The sequence below is a fragment of the Falco naumanni genome, chromosome 7 (genome assembly GCF_017639655.2).
Source record: "Falco naumanni isolate bFalNau1 chromosome 7, bFalNau1.pat, whole genome shotgun sequence".
NCBI lineage: Eukaryota > Metazoa > Chordata > Aves > Falconiformes > Falconidae > Falco > Falco naumanni.
The window spans coordinates 37,595,142-37,610,514 of NC_054060.1; the positions used below are offsets into that span (position 1 = coordinate 37,595,142).

The 15,373-nt window shown below is 39.4% G+C and overlaps 1 protein-coding gene across 2 annotated transcripts in view; it reads left to right on the forward strand.

Moving 5' to 3' along the window:
- The window catches only part of BEGAIN (brain enriched guanylate kinase associated), a 156,183-nt gene that overhangs the window by 21,446 nt on the left and 119,364 nt on the right, over window positions 1–15,373 (forward strand). For both annotated transcript variants that reach the window (XM_040602187.1, XM_040602188.1), the window contains exon 2: window positions 14,765–14,793. In XM_040602187.1, coding sequence (XP_040458121.1) covers window positions 14,765–14,793 — 29 coding nt within the window. The remainder of the gene's footprint in view (window positions 1–14,764; window positions 14,794–15,373) is intronic.

The window sequence follows — 15,373 nt, forward strand, 5'->3', positions numbered from 1 at the left end:
AGAGCAGTTTTGTAATGTCTCTGCAGCTTGGGAAAGGCCAGAAACTCTCCATTCCCCACCTATCTTTTCCAGGTATTCATCAGAAAACCATTAACCTATAGCAAAACACTGGAAGATGCAATTTTAAGGCAATAATACTTCTCTCACAAATTTCATCAGTGCAATATGACATGTTTGCAGGTGTAGGTTGTCAGTATTTGATACCTCCCCATTCTTCTCCTCTCTATAGCGTTTTGGTAGGCTGTCCTTATGTTTCAGTCTTGTTTTCTTGTCTCAATGGCAGCCACCTGGGATGTGAACAAAAGACTGACTGACCTTGGTCAATAGCACTGCTTTACATATGGTCTGTGGCTCAGAAATCATTTGGGGTCGCGAAGGAGGACAGTCTGTGTAATGTGTCTGCCATATAACAAGAAATCAAACAACATCCCTGATATGGGGACAGGTTTTACTGTTGTGCTAAATAATGATGCAGGCATTAAGAAAGAAATAATCTTGTTGAATAAAGAAAAAGATATTTCTTTACTGACAGGAAATTTCAGCATTATTTTTTTGCTAGTTACATGGTAGGATAGAAATAGAGATACATTTTAGGCCTGTTTATGATCTTGGGTTTTTACTTATAATCTCACTCATAAATAAATAAAGTTTGTAAAAAGCTTTCCATTCTGACCGCTGCAGTGATTATCTGACTGGCTGTATCTACTGACAGTACACACTAGAGAACTCACAGAAAGAAATTTCATTGCCTTTGCAGTAACTTCTAAAAAGATACTGAATGTCAGAGCCTCATATAAGCACACAATCAGGCATCTGCAATATTTCTTAGCAGTTTCAGAAATCTAGAAGATCTAGAAGTACTTGTTAATCATTACTCCATAAAAGCCATAGTCCTCAATTGCAGAGGACTTCATTACCTGGAGGATCCCCCTCCACTTTACTGTAGCTTTGCTTGCTGATTACATGCATAGAAAATAGTGGCAGCTCTTTTCAATATGCCACAAATAGAAGTGCTTTAAATAGAAGGAAAGTTCCCTTCCTTCTTGCACTCAAGAGCTCAGGCAGGGCTGCTCTGGAGGAGACAGACGTGACACTGCCTTTCATATGCCTTTCACTCTTTTTTCGTTCTGAAATAAGCCAGTCAGATATTCTGGTTGCAAATGGTCAGTTGTCCTTTGCCTATAAAAGCAATAAGGGGAAACCTATTTCTTCTTGGTGAAGCCTCTATAATGAACGTAATAAAGACCTAACTAATGAGAATCTATGTCAGTTAAACAATAATCAGTAGAAATGGATGAGGAATTCTTTGTATAATTATCACAACTGCCCTACAGAGACTTAGCATACATGTGTTCTTTATAGCACAATTCCATATGGGAAGATCAATTTTTGCTAATTTCAAGATTCTTGAGAACCTATTTTGTACAGTTTGTTCTTCTTTGAATTCTTTTGTCTCTTCAGAAAGGCCTGGTTGAGGGGGAAAAACACTTTTTAAACAACATTTGTGGTCTCTTCCTTATTTTTCAGAAATCTGGAATTTCAGTCCCTTTTAACAAGTTCTGCCTGGCATTCCGGTCCTTCCTGTTTCATTCATTAAAAATAGCAATGCAGCAGCATGAATATATCCTTTGGGATTCTACATTAAATGCAGAGTCTTGCATCCTGGGCTAGCTTACATCTGTGTAACCCTTTTGATGTCTCTTGGCACACCACTGCAGCTGTCCCTTGTAGTAGGTATTTGAATTGATTAACACACTTGCCCCTTTTTTATTTCCCTCCTGCTCTCAGGGCTGCACCCTGAAAGATTTACTGCACTTTGGAGGGGTGAGGCACTCTGTGGATGCTCTGAGGACAACATAATTGCTGAATCAAAATCTCCCATGAGAATGTGAGCTTTGAACTTTGCTTTCAAGATTTAAATTTTCTGTTTCTCAGCATATGTATAACAGATTGTCAGAGAATAATCTCCTAATAAGATGTGTGTAGATAACCAGGGGAAGAGAGAGGAGCAGTCTTTTAAAATACTGTCTGCTAAAATTCAGACAGTAAATCTTTAGTCCAGCAAGTAATTAAACACATAAATAGTCACAAGAAGTTCACTGGGACTACTCATGCACACAGTTATGTGTATAAGCATTTACACTATTGGGATTTAGTAATGAGAATCTAATTAAACAAAACAAAAATGGTTATGAAGCCAAACTGGGTTGAGTCACTGTTGGAACTGTGCTACAGCTGCCGACTAGTGCATTGTTATTCTGGACTGAAGATATAAATCAAAATTCCTTATTTCATTAGGTGTGGGTCCCAGTGTTTTATTTTGCAATATCTAGTGGCATTAACATATTTTAGGAACTATCAAAGAGAAGATTCTTAGAGGATCTGTGGTTGCTAGGAGACTGGTACTTCAGTCCTGCAAATCTTCCACACTGCAAAGAGCAAACTGGCAATAATCAGGTTTTCCTGCCAGACAGCGCTCAAACAACTGAAGTTTATGGCTTATTGTTTAAAAATTGTGATTTAACCTTAAACACATAGAATAGGAAAATCTAAGAGTTGTTGGGTTTCTCCAAGTAGGTATTTTGTATTGTATCTATGATATGCCACCCTTAAATCCTTTTCTAATCAGTTATCGGGTGTTTGATATCTAGAAACTTGGTTTCAGTGGGCTGGCAGGTTTCAGCCAGCATAGACAGTGCTGAGTTCTTTTAAGAGAGTTCTGCCCTGCCCAGGCCTGCCATTTCCATCCCTGTGCACACACATAACCTGCACCCCAAGCAGCCTCAAACCAGCCCCTTTACTGCCTGCAGCCCCCTGCGCCTCCGGGGCCTCCCAGCTCACAGCTACAGCAACAAGTGCATCTGTCTCCCCAGCACTGAAACGTGTCAGGATACACACACTCAGTGGCAGGGGTGCTGTTGTGTAGTCTGTGCCATGTTGACTGCATTTTCTGATTTTAACTTAAGGAAATATCCCATATCTTCTAAATCAGAGAGGTTTTGTTAACAGTGTCTGAGAGGGCACAGTAGGAATCTCAGAAATCACTGAGGACTATAATTTGAGGATCTTTAAAATCCTGTATTTATGACCCAGGAGCTATGCTAAGCACAAGAGCACATTATTTTCAGTGAAATAACACTTGTGATCAGAACTGCACATGGGGTTTGTGCTTTGCTGAATCATTGCCTTTAGTACTGTTTAAATGAGTGTATGTTACAAAGGTGTCCACTTATGAAGTATTAGGTCTGTTTTCACATTCATGGCTTTTCAGTTGCTCAGTGTAACATCACAATACTAAACTCCAGTCTGTAGTCCACTGGAGTCAACCTTTGATGGATTTTGAGCCTGATTCTGCTTAACTGCAAATGCCCTCATTTCTCATCTTGCACCAGGATACGTTAATGTTCTGGTCTGATCCTTCACTGTCCTCATCTAACATCACTGCCAAACTCTTTTCTCCTTCATGTAACAGTAAAGTTATATGAAAGAAAGTGTCTATTGGGACATAAGAGGCAGCAGAGACAGAAAAAGGGCAAAATCCTAGTTGAACTCAAAGTGTGGGGAACTGTCATCCTTTTCAGAAAAACGACAGCTTCCCTCAGAGTCTTCTGATAATCTTCTACTTATTCTGTAATGATTCAAATTGGTTTGTACTTATAGTTAAGCACTTTATAATTTCGATCTAAAACCTGACATTTCCGTGAAATTGTATGTCCTGAACGTGGTATTTGTCCCCCAATATGGTAAGATTATATAGTAATAGTAACAACGAACATGGCTGAATCATTGACAAATTCAACATAAGCTATCTCCTCTTGCTTGCCTTGACAACTACACTATTGAATTCCAACAGGATGAAACTCTAAAAATAGTACTGCATGAAGAAAGACTGCAAGCAAAGCCACTAGATAATAGAGGCTCAATGCTCCTGTGAAATGTGACACGTGCAAAAGCCAGATGTAATTTTAACAATACAGCTTCCTTTTCGACAAAGGAATCTCCAGAGTCTGATTTAATGTCTCCACAGTAAAGCCTAACAATTCCACGTTTTGTGTAGGAGTAAGAACAGACTTCTTTAAACTCACAGAAAAGAACCCCTGAGAAGAATGCTAATGCACAGCGCAGTGAATATCAAAAGATAAGACCTCTTACAACCCTTCAGCAATTAAGACACCACCCAAGTCCAGTGTAGAAGTCACCTTAAAGTTATTACAATGATACAACTGGACTCAGCAATGCTGACAGAGACCAGTTTTGCAGAAACCAAAATCACTGCAGCTTAAGAAATATTTTCCTTATTTACTAGACAATATTAGAGTATGAATCTGACTGGCTCTTATGCAGGAACGCTGAGAGGAGCAGGCAAAAGGAGCTTTTCTTACTCTCATTACCTGTCTAAAGAAAGGTGAAGAAAAAGGTAGATTAAGTAGTTAGAAAATTAGCTGAAGACTTGGGAGAGTAAGGTTCAAGTTTCTTCTACTTTTCAACATCACTGTCCAGCTTTGGGACTCCCTTAAGAAACCCAAGCTCTCTGTAAAATAGTTACCTTTCTAAGACCTATCTTATCTTACAGATTGACTTGATGGTAATTAATGTTCACCATCTGGAGCCTGTCAGTGAGTTATCCACATAAATACATCTACATGTTATATAGATATATATTCTGAATATATAATGGTCTCTTGTCATCGTTTGACCTCCAGGTAGACAGCAGAAGACACTTTATAGCTGTAACAGCAAAGGACTGAGCCATGCAAATTTTAAAGCTGGTTTTACAGATGCATATTTTTGTACACACCCTATAATCACTGAGGGTTCAAATGTAGCATAGGTTTTGCACTGGTGTCTTGTGGTAAAAAGAAAACCAGCATCAACCAGCAGCACTTCTAGGAATATGATCTCCTCTTTTCTTCCCCCTACTTATGTTTTCCTTGCACATAAGCCAAAGTGGTGACTAGAACCAGTTCCTTTGATTCAAGTAACATCCTAACATCCTAATTCTCTTCTAGTCTGTGGTGGGTTTGGGGATATTTTTGGGGTTTGTTTTTTGTTTTTTTTTTTTTTTTAATCTCTTCCATAATATTATTAGGAAGATCCCATTCCTTTGGTGAAAAGAGAGAATGGTTTGAAGGAGGAAGATCAAAGATCTCCTTAATAATATTCCCTGGCCTCATTCTTTATTGCTTAAGTAAAGTTCTCCTAAACAATTACAGTCACAAATCCAATGATCTATCATAGGCCATGGCTTTTTATTCACTGAGATAACCATGGTTCCAGAAATAGATATAGCTGGTATGACTTTGAAGCACCACACATGTTGGTTGGAAATGGGATAAAAAATAAGGTGAATCAATAAACAGATATTGTTTTCCACCAGTGCTGCGTGACAAGAGAAGTGAAGGCTTTGAAGTTTGGCTTTCTTTTCAAGGAAATATCTGTGACATTGTCTGGGTATATTGCTCCACCTTGTTTATTTTACTCTTCCCTCACCTCAGACAAGTTTGTAAGTGACAAAAGGCACAAACACAAATGTCCTATTTCTGGAAGACTCACTCAACTCCCTGGTGCATGGGTCCCAGAGAAGCAATGGTGCCTTAGGAACTGACTCATATTGAAAGCAGTAAAGCAGAGAGCAAATTCCATTTGTTGGAAGAAATGTTTATGCTCGTTTATGTTGTACTTTCTTTGTGGGGGAGCAGTCACAGTCAGAAGAGTCAGAAATGACCATGAAAAGTGTCTAGCCTGTCCTCCCGCCCCAAGACAGGAAAGTTGCATGTAAAACCTTCCAAACTTTATGGGAAATCCCACAGCTACTATGGGCAATCCCCTCAGTATATAACTATCTCCATGATTAAAACAGCCGCTTAACATTTTCTTTAAATCTTTAGGCTTTGCTTTGAGCCCGTTGTTTCCTATCCAGTCCACACTGAACATGGAAAATGGCTGATTTTCTTTCTCTTTACAGCCATCTTTTTCCTGCTTGGAAACAACTATTTTTACTCATTTCAGTCTTGGTTTTGCTAGGAGGAGTTTTCTAGGTGTCTTAGCATTTCTGGTTGCTTTCCTATAGGAGTGGTGCTGAAAACAGGGCACAAAGCTAGTGACCACAGTAAGAAAAATAAAAGGTGAAGCTTTATTTAACAGGACCACAGATGATTACTCCTATCACCTAGTTAGTCGTAGGCATAGTCAGCAGAAAATGCATGTTTTGTAACAGAGAGTTCTACAAGTGTAGGATGTAGGAATTTTGCAGTTCTACTCCCCCTCTGATCTACCCCACTTCCTGTTGCCAACATTCACAAACAAAACATCTCCAGTATGTAGAGACATATGTAGAGATACAAAGATGCAAACACAGAAATTCATAGGATCAGCTATGTCAGAATTCATGCGCCATTCTGGGTAATGATGACCCAAGCTTTGGTTCCACTCAGCACACGGCTGTCCTTTACCAGCCAGGACTCAGTGCACCAGGATATTGCAGTTAGTCCTGACTGTCTCGATATCACTCTATATTAGCTATTGGCAAACAGGAGCTTTTTAAATGGCAACTGCCGTGGCTAAATATTTTAATGTAATGTCTGTAATTACAGTTACCAATGTCTGTGATACAGATGCCCACATAAGTATACTAGCGACATACAGTCATCAGTGTCATGTATTAGTTTAGGAGATACAGAATCCGTTTGTCAATAGATTGCTTTTTCCTCTGGCTCCTTAGTCTCTACTCACGATACTTACAGTTATACTGTAGCTGGTGGGGTCACACTGGAGCCAAGGTAGCTGGAAGTGAAGTATACAGAGGGTCACTTGGACAAGCAGCATGGCTTCACCTCACTATTTTAACCTTTTGTAGTTCTACAGCATCACACGATGCTGAACAACTGTAAAGAAAATATAGTTCATCAATCTATTCTCACAAGACAAAAGTGCGGCTGTGCCTCTGCATCATATAGGAAACAAAAATACTGCACGTATCTGTCTCTGTTTTAGTCGGTCAGCTTGTCAGGGAAAGGCTTTCCTCTTCATATGTGAAGTCTGTACAGCTCTAAGCACCATGGATCCTCATCTCTGCTGATGGCTACAAGGACTATTTTAATACAAAGAAACACTTTAATCCCATTAATTACATGCATAGGTTCAAATCATCTGGTTGAGAAAAAGCATACTGAACAATTCAAGCGGAGCCTGAACTCTCATTTTAAGGCAGGAAGCCTGTTTTTGACAGTCTTTGTTGAGGTTTCACTGGATGGTTTGCCAAACAACATAAAGAGAAGGTGTGGGTTCTTTAGGGACTGTTTTTTTAAGAGGGACTATGGCATTTCATGCTAGCTGAGAGTACTGGGTATGACAGAAATCAGCTTGACTCACTGAAACAGCCATTTAAAAGCAGACCCTCTAGTGGTATAAATCAGCAAGGCTTGACTTCACTGGGGCTCTGCTAATTTACCCCTGTTGGGAATCTGGCTCTGAGACTTTACAGAGTGAAAATGAAACTAAGCAAGCAAGACAATGATCCTAAAATATTAGGAAATAAACCAGCTTGAGAATACTATGTTTTCCCAAGCATGTGAAAGAGAAGCCTGTAGGTTATAGTTTCAATTTAATGTGTGGTTATTTGATACATGTTCATGCATGTAGTATGTACCATCGAGGACTTAACCTATCGTGAGAAAAATTCCTGAAATTTCTTTTTGTCTTTTTTCTGTTGTGGTTATTCCCCAGTCTCTTTCAGCCAAAATTTCAGTGAGGTTGGATCTTGCTAAGGGTTTTAAAAAGACTACTGTTGAAAAGACCTTCAAACATACAGACAGAAAAATAAAAAAAAGAAGGAAGACCTAGTGTACTCTGAAGACATGGTCCAGTTATTAAAGGAACATTTTGCCTCATGTTTCAGTAAAAATGACAGTGAACGTGGGAGTAATTGTAGGTTATCTTATTAAGAATGAGGAAGGTTTAACAAACTACCATAAATAAGGCAGGATCAAACTGAGCCTTTTCACTCTGGTAATATCAGGAATCCCGCAGTAATCCCCAGACCAAAATCCTGATCAATTGACACATGAAGCAGCAAGCTCAGAAGCAAACCTTTTCACTATGTACATTGCTTCAAAAGTTATGTTCTAACTGGTAAAGAGAAAATGTAACATGAAGTGGAGCCCAGGCTTATGTTAAAGCAAGCTGAGAAATCAAAGATGCATAGAAGTAGCATAAAACACAACAGTTTCAGCAAAAGTATCATTTTGTTAAAAGAACTGATTTCATACTCCAGGAACCTGTCCTGATCTATCTAGATTTGTGTGAAGCAGTTAATAAAGTGCTGATATAATGGAGAGTAAGTCAAGATTATTAACCTGAATGAAAACTGTATTTAAAAAAAAAAAAAAAAAAAAAAAAAAGGTAGCATGTTAAAAAGGAAGTCTGTCAGGTTGGGGAGAGGTTATTGAAACTTTGGAAGAAGTTTTTGGACACATTGCAAATACTTATTAGTGACACTGAGCCAATAACAGGTTTGCCTAAATGATGACGGTGTTTGGAGGTATTGAAAACAATTAGCAAGCTCATAAAAGAACTGCTTTATTTATAAGCAGGATAATGGAAACAGGATGAAATTTAACAGAAAGCCATCAACATAAAGACTTCATGTTGTGGAGCTCATCATTTGGAGGCAGCAGAGAAATGGAGATCTAGGTGTACTGTTAGACTGTAGAACAGCTACGAGCCTCCAGTGTGACAGAACCACAATCTGAGACAAGCCTAAGATGCACTGCAGATTTATTTTCTTTAGAGTCACTGAAGCATTCATATTATTATACAAGGCATTGCCAAGGTGTTTTGTGCATGATATACAGCTCTGTTCACCAACTTTCAAACCAGATTTAAGTTAATTTGGAATCAATCCAGAGAAGGGATACTGAAATGACTGAGGGAAAGGAGTATAACCTTCTGAGAGCAGTCAAAGAATCACATCTTGGCTTTGCTCTCGAATAAGACATCTCTTCATAAATGCATACAGGAATTTAGAAACAGGGCAGGAGTAATAAGCTTTAAAGATAAAATTGGTACAAGATCAGAGATCAATTGGTCATACAAAATTTAACATGATTTAACAATAAATCACCCTCTGATTTCAGCCAGTTTAGTAGTGTTTGGGAACATAACAAGGAAAAAAACCCAGAACTGTTGCAAGATGGATCCCAGCAGCTTTATGGACATTGCATGACAAAGTGGGGATGCACATTCAGATGTGGTGTGAAAATTGTGGGTGCTGAACTTAGTCACCTACTCTAAGAATTAAAAAGACAATTTATCTGTTTCTTCACTAAGTTGGGTCTATTTATGCAATATCTTTGTTGTATGTATTTAGTTCCAAACATCTGAGCTTCTATTTATCACCTAATGTGGCAGTGGAGGATTTCTTCTTTCACCCCAAGAAGCATCAGAAGTTGGTCCCAGATAGGGAGGGAGTGCTGGGAAAGTGCAGTGCTGCTCTTGGGGGTGTTGAGAGATTTGGTGTGTGTTACCCATGGTTACTTATGTCTAAACTGGTAGATGCTTTTCCTCAGGTTAGACATGCAAAAACCCCACAGCTTAATGGAACCCTCCCACTCTTTCTAGTGTGTGTGATGTTCCTCTTTCCAGAGGAAAATGTTCAATGGTGAACAAGTTCTTTAGTATTGCAGGGATATAGGATGTTAGTCTTGATCTCTTCTGCCTTCTTCCTTCAGTGTTAAGCCTCTTCACCTGCTCTATATTAACTGTCTTCAGATGGTCTCAGAATAGTGGAGGTGTTCTGTGGCCTGTGGTGTGGAGGTATGCTTGGAGGAGGCACTTTCTGAACAAAATATCTCTTACAGTGGCAACTGTGGAGAACTGGACTCAATTTTCTTTGTATCTACGTGACAATTTCAAGCAAGAGTTCTACAGAAAGATTCTTCTTTCATAAACATCTATTAGATACATTCAATACATGAAGTCAGATCAAATGCAGCCAGACACCTCCCTCCAGCTCTATTAAATTTTCTAGAGATTAATTTTTTGTCTTTCTTCAGGCATAACTTGAGTGGTACTTTAAAGCCTATACAAAGAACTCTCTAAAAAATTATTAAGACTCTAATTAAAGATTGATCCTATCAAATTATGTAGTCTGTAAATTTTATTACATCAGATCTTTTACTCTTGTACCCTATAGGAAAAAAAAAAAAAAACAAAAAAACCCCACCCAAAACGGGAAATGGCCACAGTGGTTCCTATTAATAAAACTTCAGTACAACTGCAAGCACAAAAGAAGTGCTGAAGTGAAAATCTTGTGACTGAAAACATGGCAGTTTACAAATATGCCAGAAGTCCAGAGGACTTTAGTTGTGACCAAACTCTCATTTACAGCTCTCCTCACCACAGAAATAAAAGCAACTCCCACAATACTAAACAAGTCAGAGTAATAACAGTCAGAACTAAATGAGCAGCAGTAACTTCCCGCTACTCTTTCTTTTCTCATACATTCAGTAGCAAATAGCCAACATGCCAAGCCAAAGTGCACTGAACCCAATGGGAAGGCTGGTAAGCACAGAGCCAGGCTCTGGGTCCTGTCCTCTCCTCTAAAATAAAACATCTCTTTCCAAGAAAACAAAAAATAATAAGGGAAAAAAGAAAAAAAACAAAAAAAAAAAAAAAAAAAAGGATGTCACCTCCAGGTATTCCTCCTTTTTCATACATACATTGTGAAGATGCAGAAGGAGGAAAATTGACCTCGAGATCTTAGGGGAAGGAGATTTCATTAGACATCTGCAAGATCTGAAATCTCATGACTGCTTGTCCTTCAGAAAATGCTAATACAGTAAAGGAAATAAAACATAAGCCACCAACACAGTCACCGTGTGAATTGAATAGAATGATAGACCAACTATCAGTATGACTTATTATTTTATTTAAAAAGGTTTTGGTTCAATAATCAACATTATAAACACTGAACATCTAACAAAAAAAAACCCAAATAACTGGATCACTATTTTAAGTTCTGTGTATGTCAATGACCAAGAATGTTCTGCCACTGTATTAAGGTTGTTTGACTCATTAATCAAGCATGGGGAGACAAAAAATTAGGGAATCAGTATTTTTTATTCATACTGCTGACTGGAAAACAACTCAGAGGTTGTCGTGCTGTCTGAAAAACAGTAACCACATTCCAGAGGGAAAAAATTCCACAGTAACGGGTTTCCATTAACAGCATCTCTGCTTTCATTCAAGCCAGCAAATGACTTTGTTCTCAAAGAATATCAAAGAATATCAGCTTGCAACCTAGAATAAGTGTGGGGGTATGTAGAGGGGTGTGCGACGTAAAAAAAAAAAGACAACTGATTTTCCTTTTGAATACCTGCTCCAAAATGGAGACTTTTAAATGCTCAGCACTTCCAGAAAAGGAGAGTCTTGACAGTTGTTCTGCATTTTACACTTGCTTTCTTCAAAAACTTGGAAACAAGTCAAGTTGCTACCAGAACTCTTAGGCCTTGCCTGAAAATGCTTCCAGGAAAAGTTGCCACACCAAGTACTCCTGTAAAAAAGAAAATCTTCATACCAGTCTCAGTATCTTAAGTAGGATACTCTGTATGAAAACGTAGTATATTGAATTACTGAGGCCAACCTTTTTGTTAAAAGCAAATATTGCTGAAGCACTTGAAATTAATCTATCCAGCAGCAAGGCGGCAACTTATGAACGACATACCATAAAGGACATTATCATACCAACTTTTACTTCATTTTTTATGCTTGAAATAGGTCCCACAAGACTTTCAGGACAGGTTTGGTCCTATAAATGGCCAATTCAGAGCTGTTTTGAATATATTTTAGAATCATTTCAGTAGGATATTTTAGATAGGAACCTTTATAGAGAGCAGTGGGAGGATGATGTAACCTCTAAACTTCCACAGGCTATATCAATGGCAGGGATCTGGCTAAGAAACAGCAATTTTGCCTTAGTAAAAAAGTCACCTTGCGAAAACAGAGCTGTTTCAGAAAACCACAGATTTTTAAAATAATTTTGAGTTGCTCAGGCTTTTTTGGAGAGGAAAAAGTAATAAAAGAAAAAAAATAAAATGGAAGAAGAAGAAAAAGAAAAGAGAAGAAAAGGATGAAAAAAGGACCATTCTAAAGAACAGAATGATCTGAAAAAATAAGCTGCTTGGGATGAAAGGCACATTTCTACAGATGCTCCTATTATCTTTGTTTTCAGCATCTCAAGTTCCTATATGTTCATTTGACTCTCTAGCCTGAAAGCTAGGGCGTTTCCCTGAAGAACATGCAGGCTCTAGTCCTTTAGTGTGCTCCTACTTATTTACAAGAAGTGGATTCCCACCAAAAGAAGTTACGTTGCAGTGCCACAGCCCAGAAAGGACTCTGACCTGGGACAGAGCATCCTCCCCAAGAAGGATTCAGCTGAACCCATTGCTCCCACATCAGAGAGGAGCCCTCTTCACTGCACAGGCTGTCAGGGAAAGGCCGAAGGGAACATCCCCAACTGCCCGAAGGGAAATTGACGGTGCTACATGAAACAAACAGGTCTTACTGTGAGGATGTTAAAAAAGCACCCTACCATCAAAAAAATTAAAAATAAAGGGTGTGTGGGTGTCTGTGTGTGTGTGTGGCAAAGAAGGTGAGTAGCTCATACAGAAGTAATAGCAGCTTGGTTTACTTTTCTGGTTTGTTTTGGTGTCAGGCTTTTGCTGTGCTTTTTTCCCCACTAATTTCCTGTCGGGATTGGCAGCCAATGACTCACCTGCATTCGTAGATGAGTATAGCCAGAAAGCCAGCCCACAGCTTCTCTTCTCCATCCTGCACTTTAATCACACAAGACAACCCTCACCCCAACCCAGTGAGTGCAGCAATATCCAAAACACTAGGCACAAGCAAGGCCAGGTCGTTTCCCCTTATGCCTGTAGGTACTGCCATAACAGAAGGACTGAAATCAGTCTAAGTATTCTTTCTTCATGGGTAACTCCCACAGTTCAAGGCAAAGCAACAGTGAGTGGTCCCAGAGAAAACTACGCCCAGTCTCCCCAAAAAGACAGAAACATGATGATTAGGGCAGTTTTTGAGAGTTCATCTCCAGAAAGCCAAACTGGCAAGCCCATAGAACTGCCAGTAACCTCCCATGCCCAGGGAAAAAGCCCCTGTGGTTCATTTTCTGGTCAGCAATGTTTGAACTATTTCCTGTATACTACAGAATATCCATGGATAGATACAAATTAGAGAAAGCAATTATGGGTCCCTAAGTTAGGGGTTTTAATCTCAAAATCTGTGCTTCCAACAGACGTGCAGGGACCACGTAAGCACGTATGACATGTGCTACTGGGAAGCTAAGGAGGGCTTTTCCTGCGGCTGGCTTGTGTACCAAGTTATGGTGGATGCCTAAAATCCTTAACATATGTCAACAGAAATTACCACACAAACATCCCCCTGACTAACTACTTATCTAACAGGCAAATCAAAAGTAAATGAGAAGCAGCCAAGGAAGATGAGTGACCCAATGAAAAACCAACAATTTGTCATTCGGGGTGTTTTATTAGGCAGTTTGACAAATTTCCTGCTGGTTAACTGATTAAATTTACATTTCCCTATTTTTAATCTTTAATTTATTTCATACTAAAATATGATTGTTAGCCATTAATCAACAAGGTTTTAAGTGTTCATGATTAATGGACAATACCTTCAGTATAAATAAGAGATTCTGTGATTCTGGGATTTATCTGGCTCTGGAGATTGCAGGATTGCTCCAAGTGCTCATTCCTTAGTTACAACAAAGTGGGACCAGGCAGACTGATGAGATTCTGTGCCGGCGGTGTGATAAAATGAAACGGAAGCAGCTATTAAGGACCTGCACGAGATAATGATGAAAAGGAAACCGAAGGGTTAACAAGACTATGCTTTCGATATAAGTAATGTCAGAGAGATTAATGAGTCTCTGCGCTATAGATAAGTAGGGATTTACAACATCTGTACGATAAAAAGAAACCAGGGGGATTAATGAAATGACCGCCTATGGCTCCTGGGGGGGTATATGAAGATTCGGGACTCCAGGAGTGCCGAGCCGCTGGCAAAGGGTTAAGGGGAGCCCGGCTGCAGCTGCGGGCAGAGGGACCCCGGGAGTTCCCGGAGTTGTAAGCCACGGCCCGGGCGAGCAGCCGCGAGAGGGTTAACGAAAAGCCTCCGTGTATTGAGATGCTAATTGTCAAGATAGTGTATTACTTGAGGAAAGTAATTTGATTACTCGAAACTCCCACTGAGGAGGCAAGCTTGTGTCCCTTCCATCTGTCGGGCTCCGGGAGCGATGATGAATTGAACTCAGAATTCACAAGTGATGAAGTCACTGTCACTCCCCAGCCAGCGCAGCACTGCTGCCATGCCCACCGCGCCGAGGGGCACCGCATTTCAACTTTTCCTCTGAAACCCAGGAGGCACAGTAACCTGTTACTTGCTGCTGCTTGCTTGCTTTTTTTTTTTTTTTTTTCCTCCCCGTTTTCTGCCTCAGCGCTACAACTGAGTCATTCTGTTGCCCATGGCTTGTGGGTATACAGTGCTCCTGCAGCGTGCTGCATTATTCCCCAGTTCATCTGTCAATGTTATTTTCGGCTAATGCAGATGTGGGGTTCGCTTATCGTCGCTTTGTAGACACTTGTCGAAAACCATTTGGAAAGCCTTAACTATGCATAAATCTGCAGAGTGAATGTTTTCTTTCATTCACTTGCTCCTATTATTTGATTTCTTGTAGGCCTCTGCGGCAGACATGGAGAAAATAAGGTAAGTGAGACAGTTTATTTACATCTCATTACAGAGGAGAAATGTTCTGTTGCACAATGGACGATACAGGCTCTTGGAAAATATTTTGCTTAATACGATCAGTGTAAAACACTGGATTGCATGATGATGCAAGGGAAGCAGTGTTTTAGAGACAAAAGAAGAGGAATGTGGATATGCTAGTAAATCTGTTGTGCAGGGATGTCAATTCAGAAAGGATGTTTTACACACAAACATGTTTTATTGCCAGATGCAGAGGATATTTGATTATATAAATGTTGTAGTCACTTGTCCATTTACTGCAAGAGCCTGCCATTCCATTTAATGAGGAAAGTGGATCAATAATTCATGAAAAAGATGAAGAAAATATAGGCTTGACTTCAAAGCATCTAATTACTATGGTTTGTTTCAATATAATGCTGTAACATTGGTGTTCGATTTTTGTTTTATATTGTATAGCAGCCAGATAAATCTTGTCTCCTCTGTGTTTAAAATGTTGTCGTACTGTACCAGTTTCTCAGCACATCTCTCTGCTTTAAGCAAAAGGAGATGGCTTTTATAAACATAAGTTTTCCATCTCATG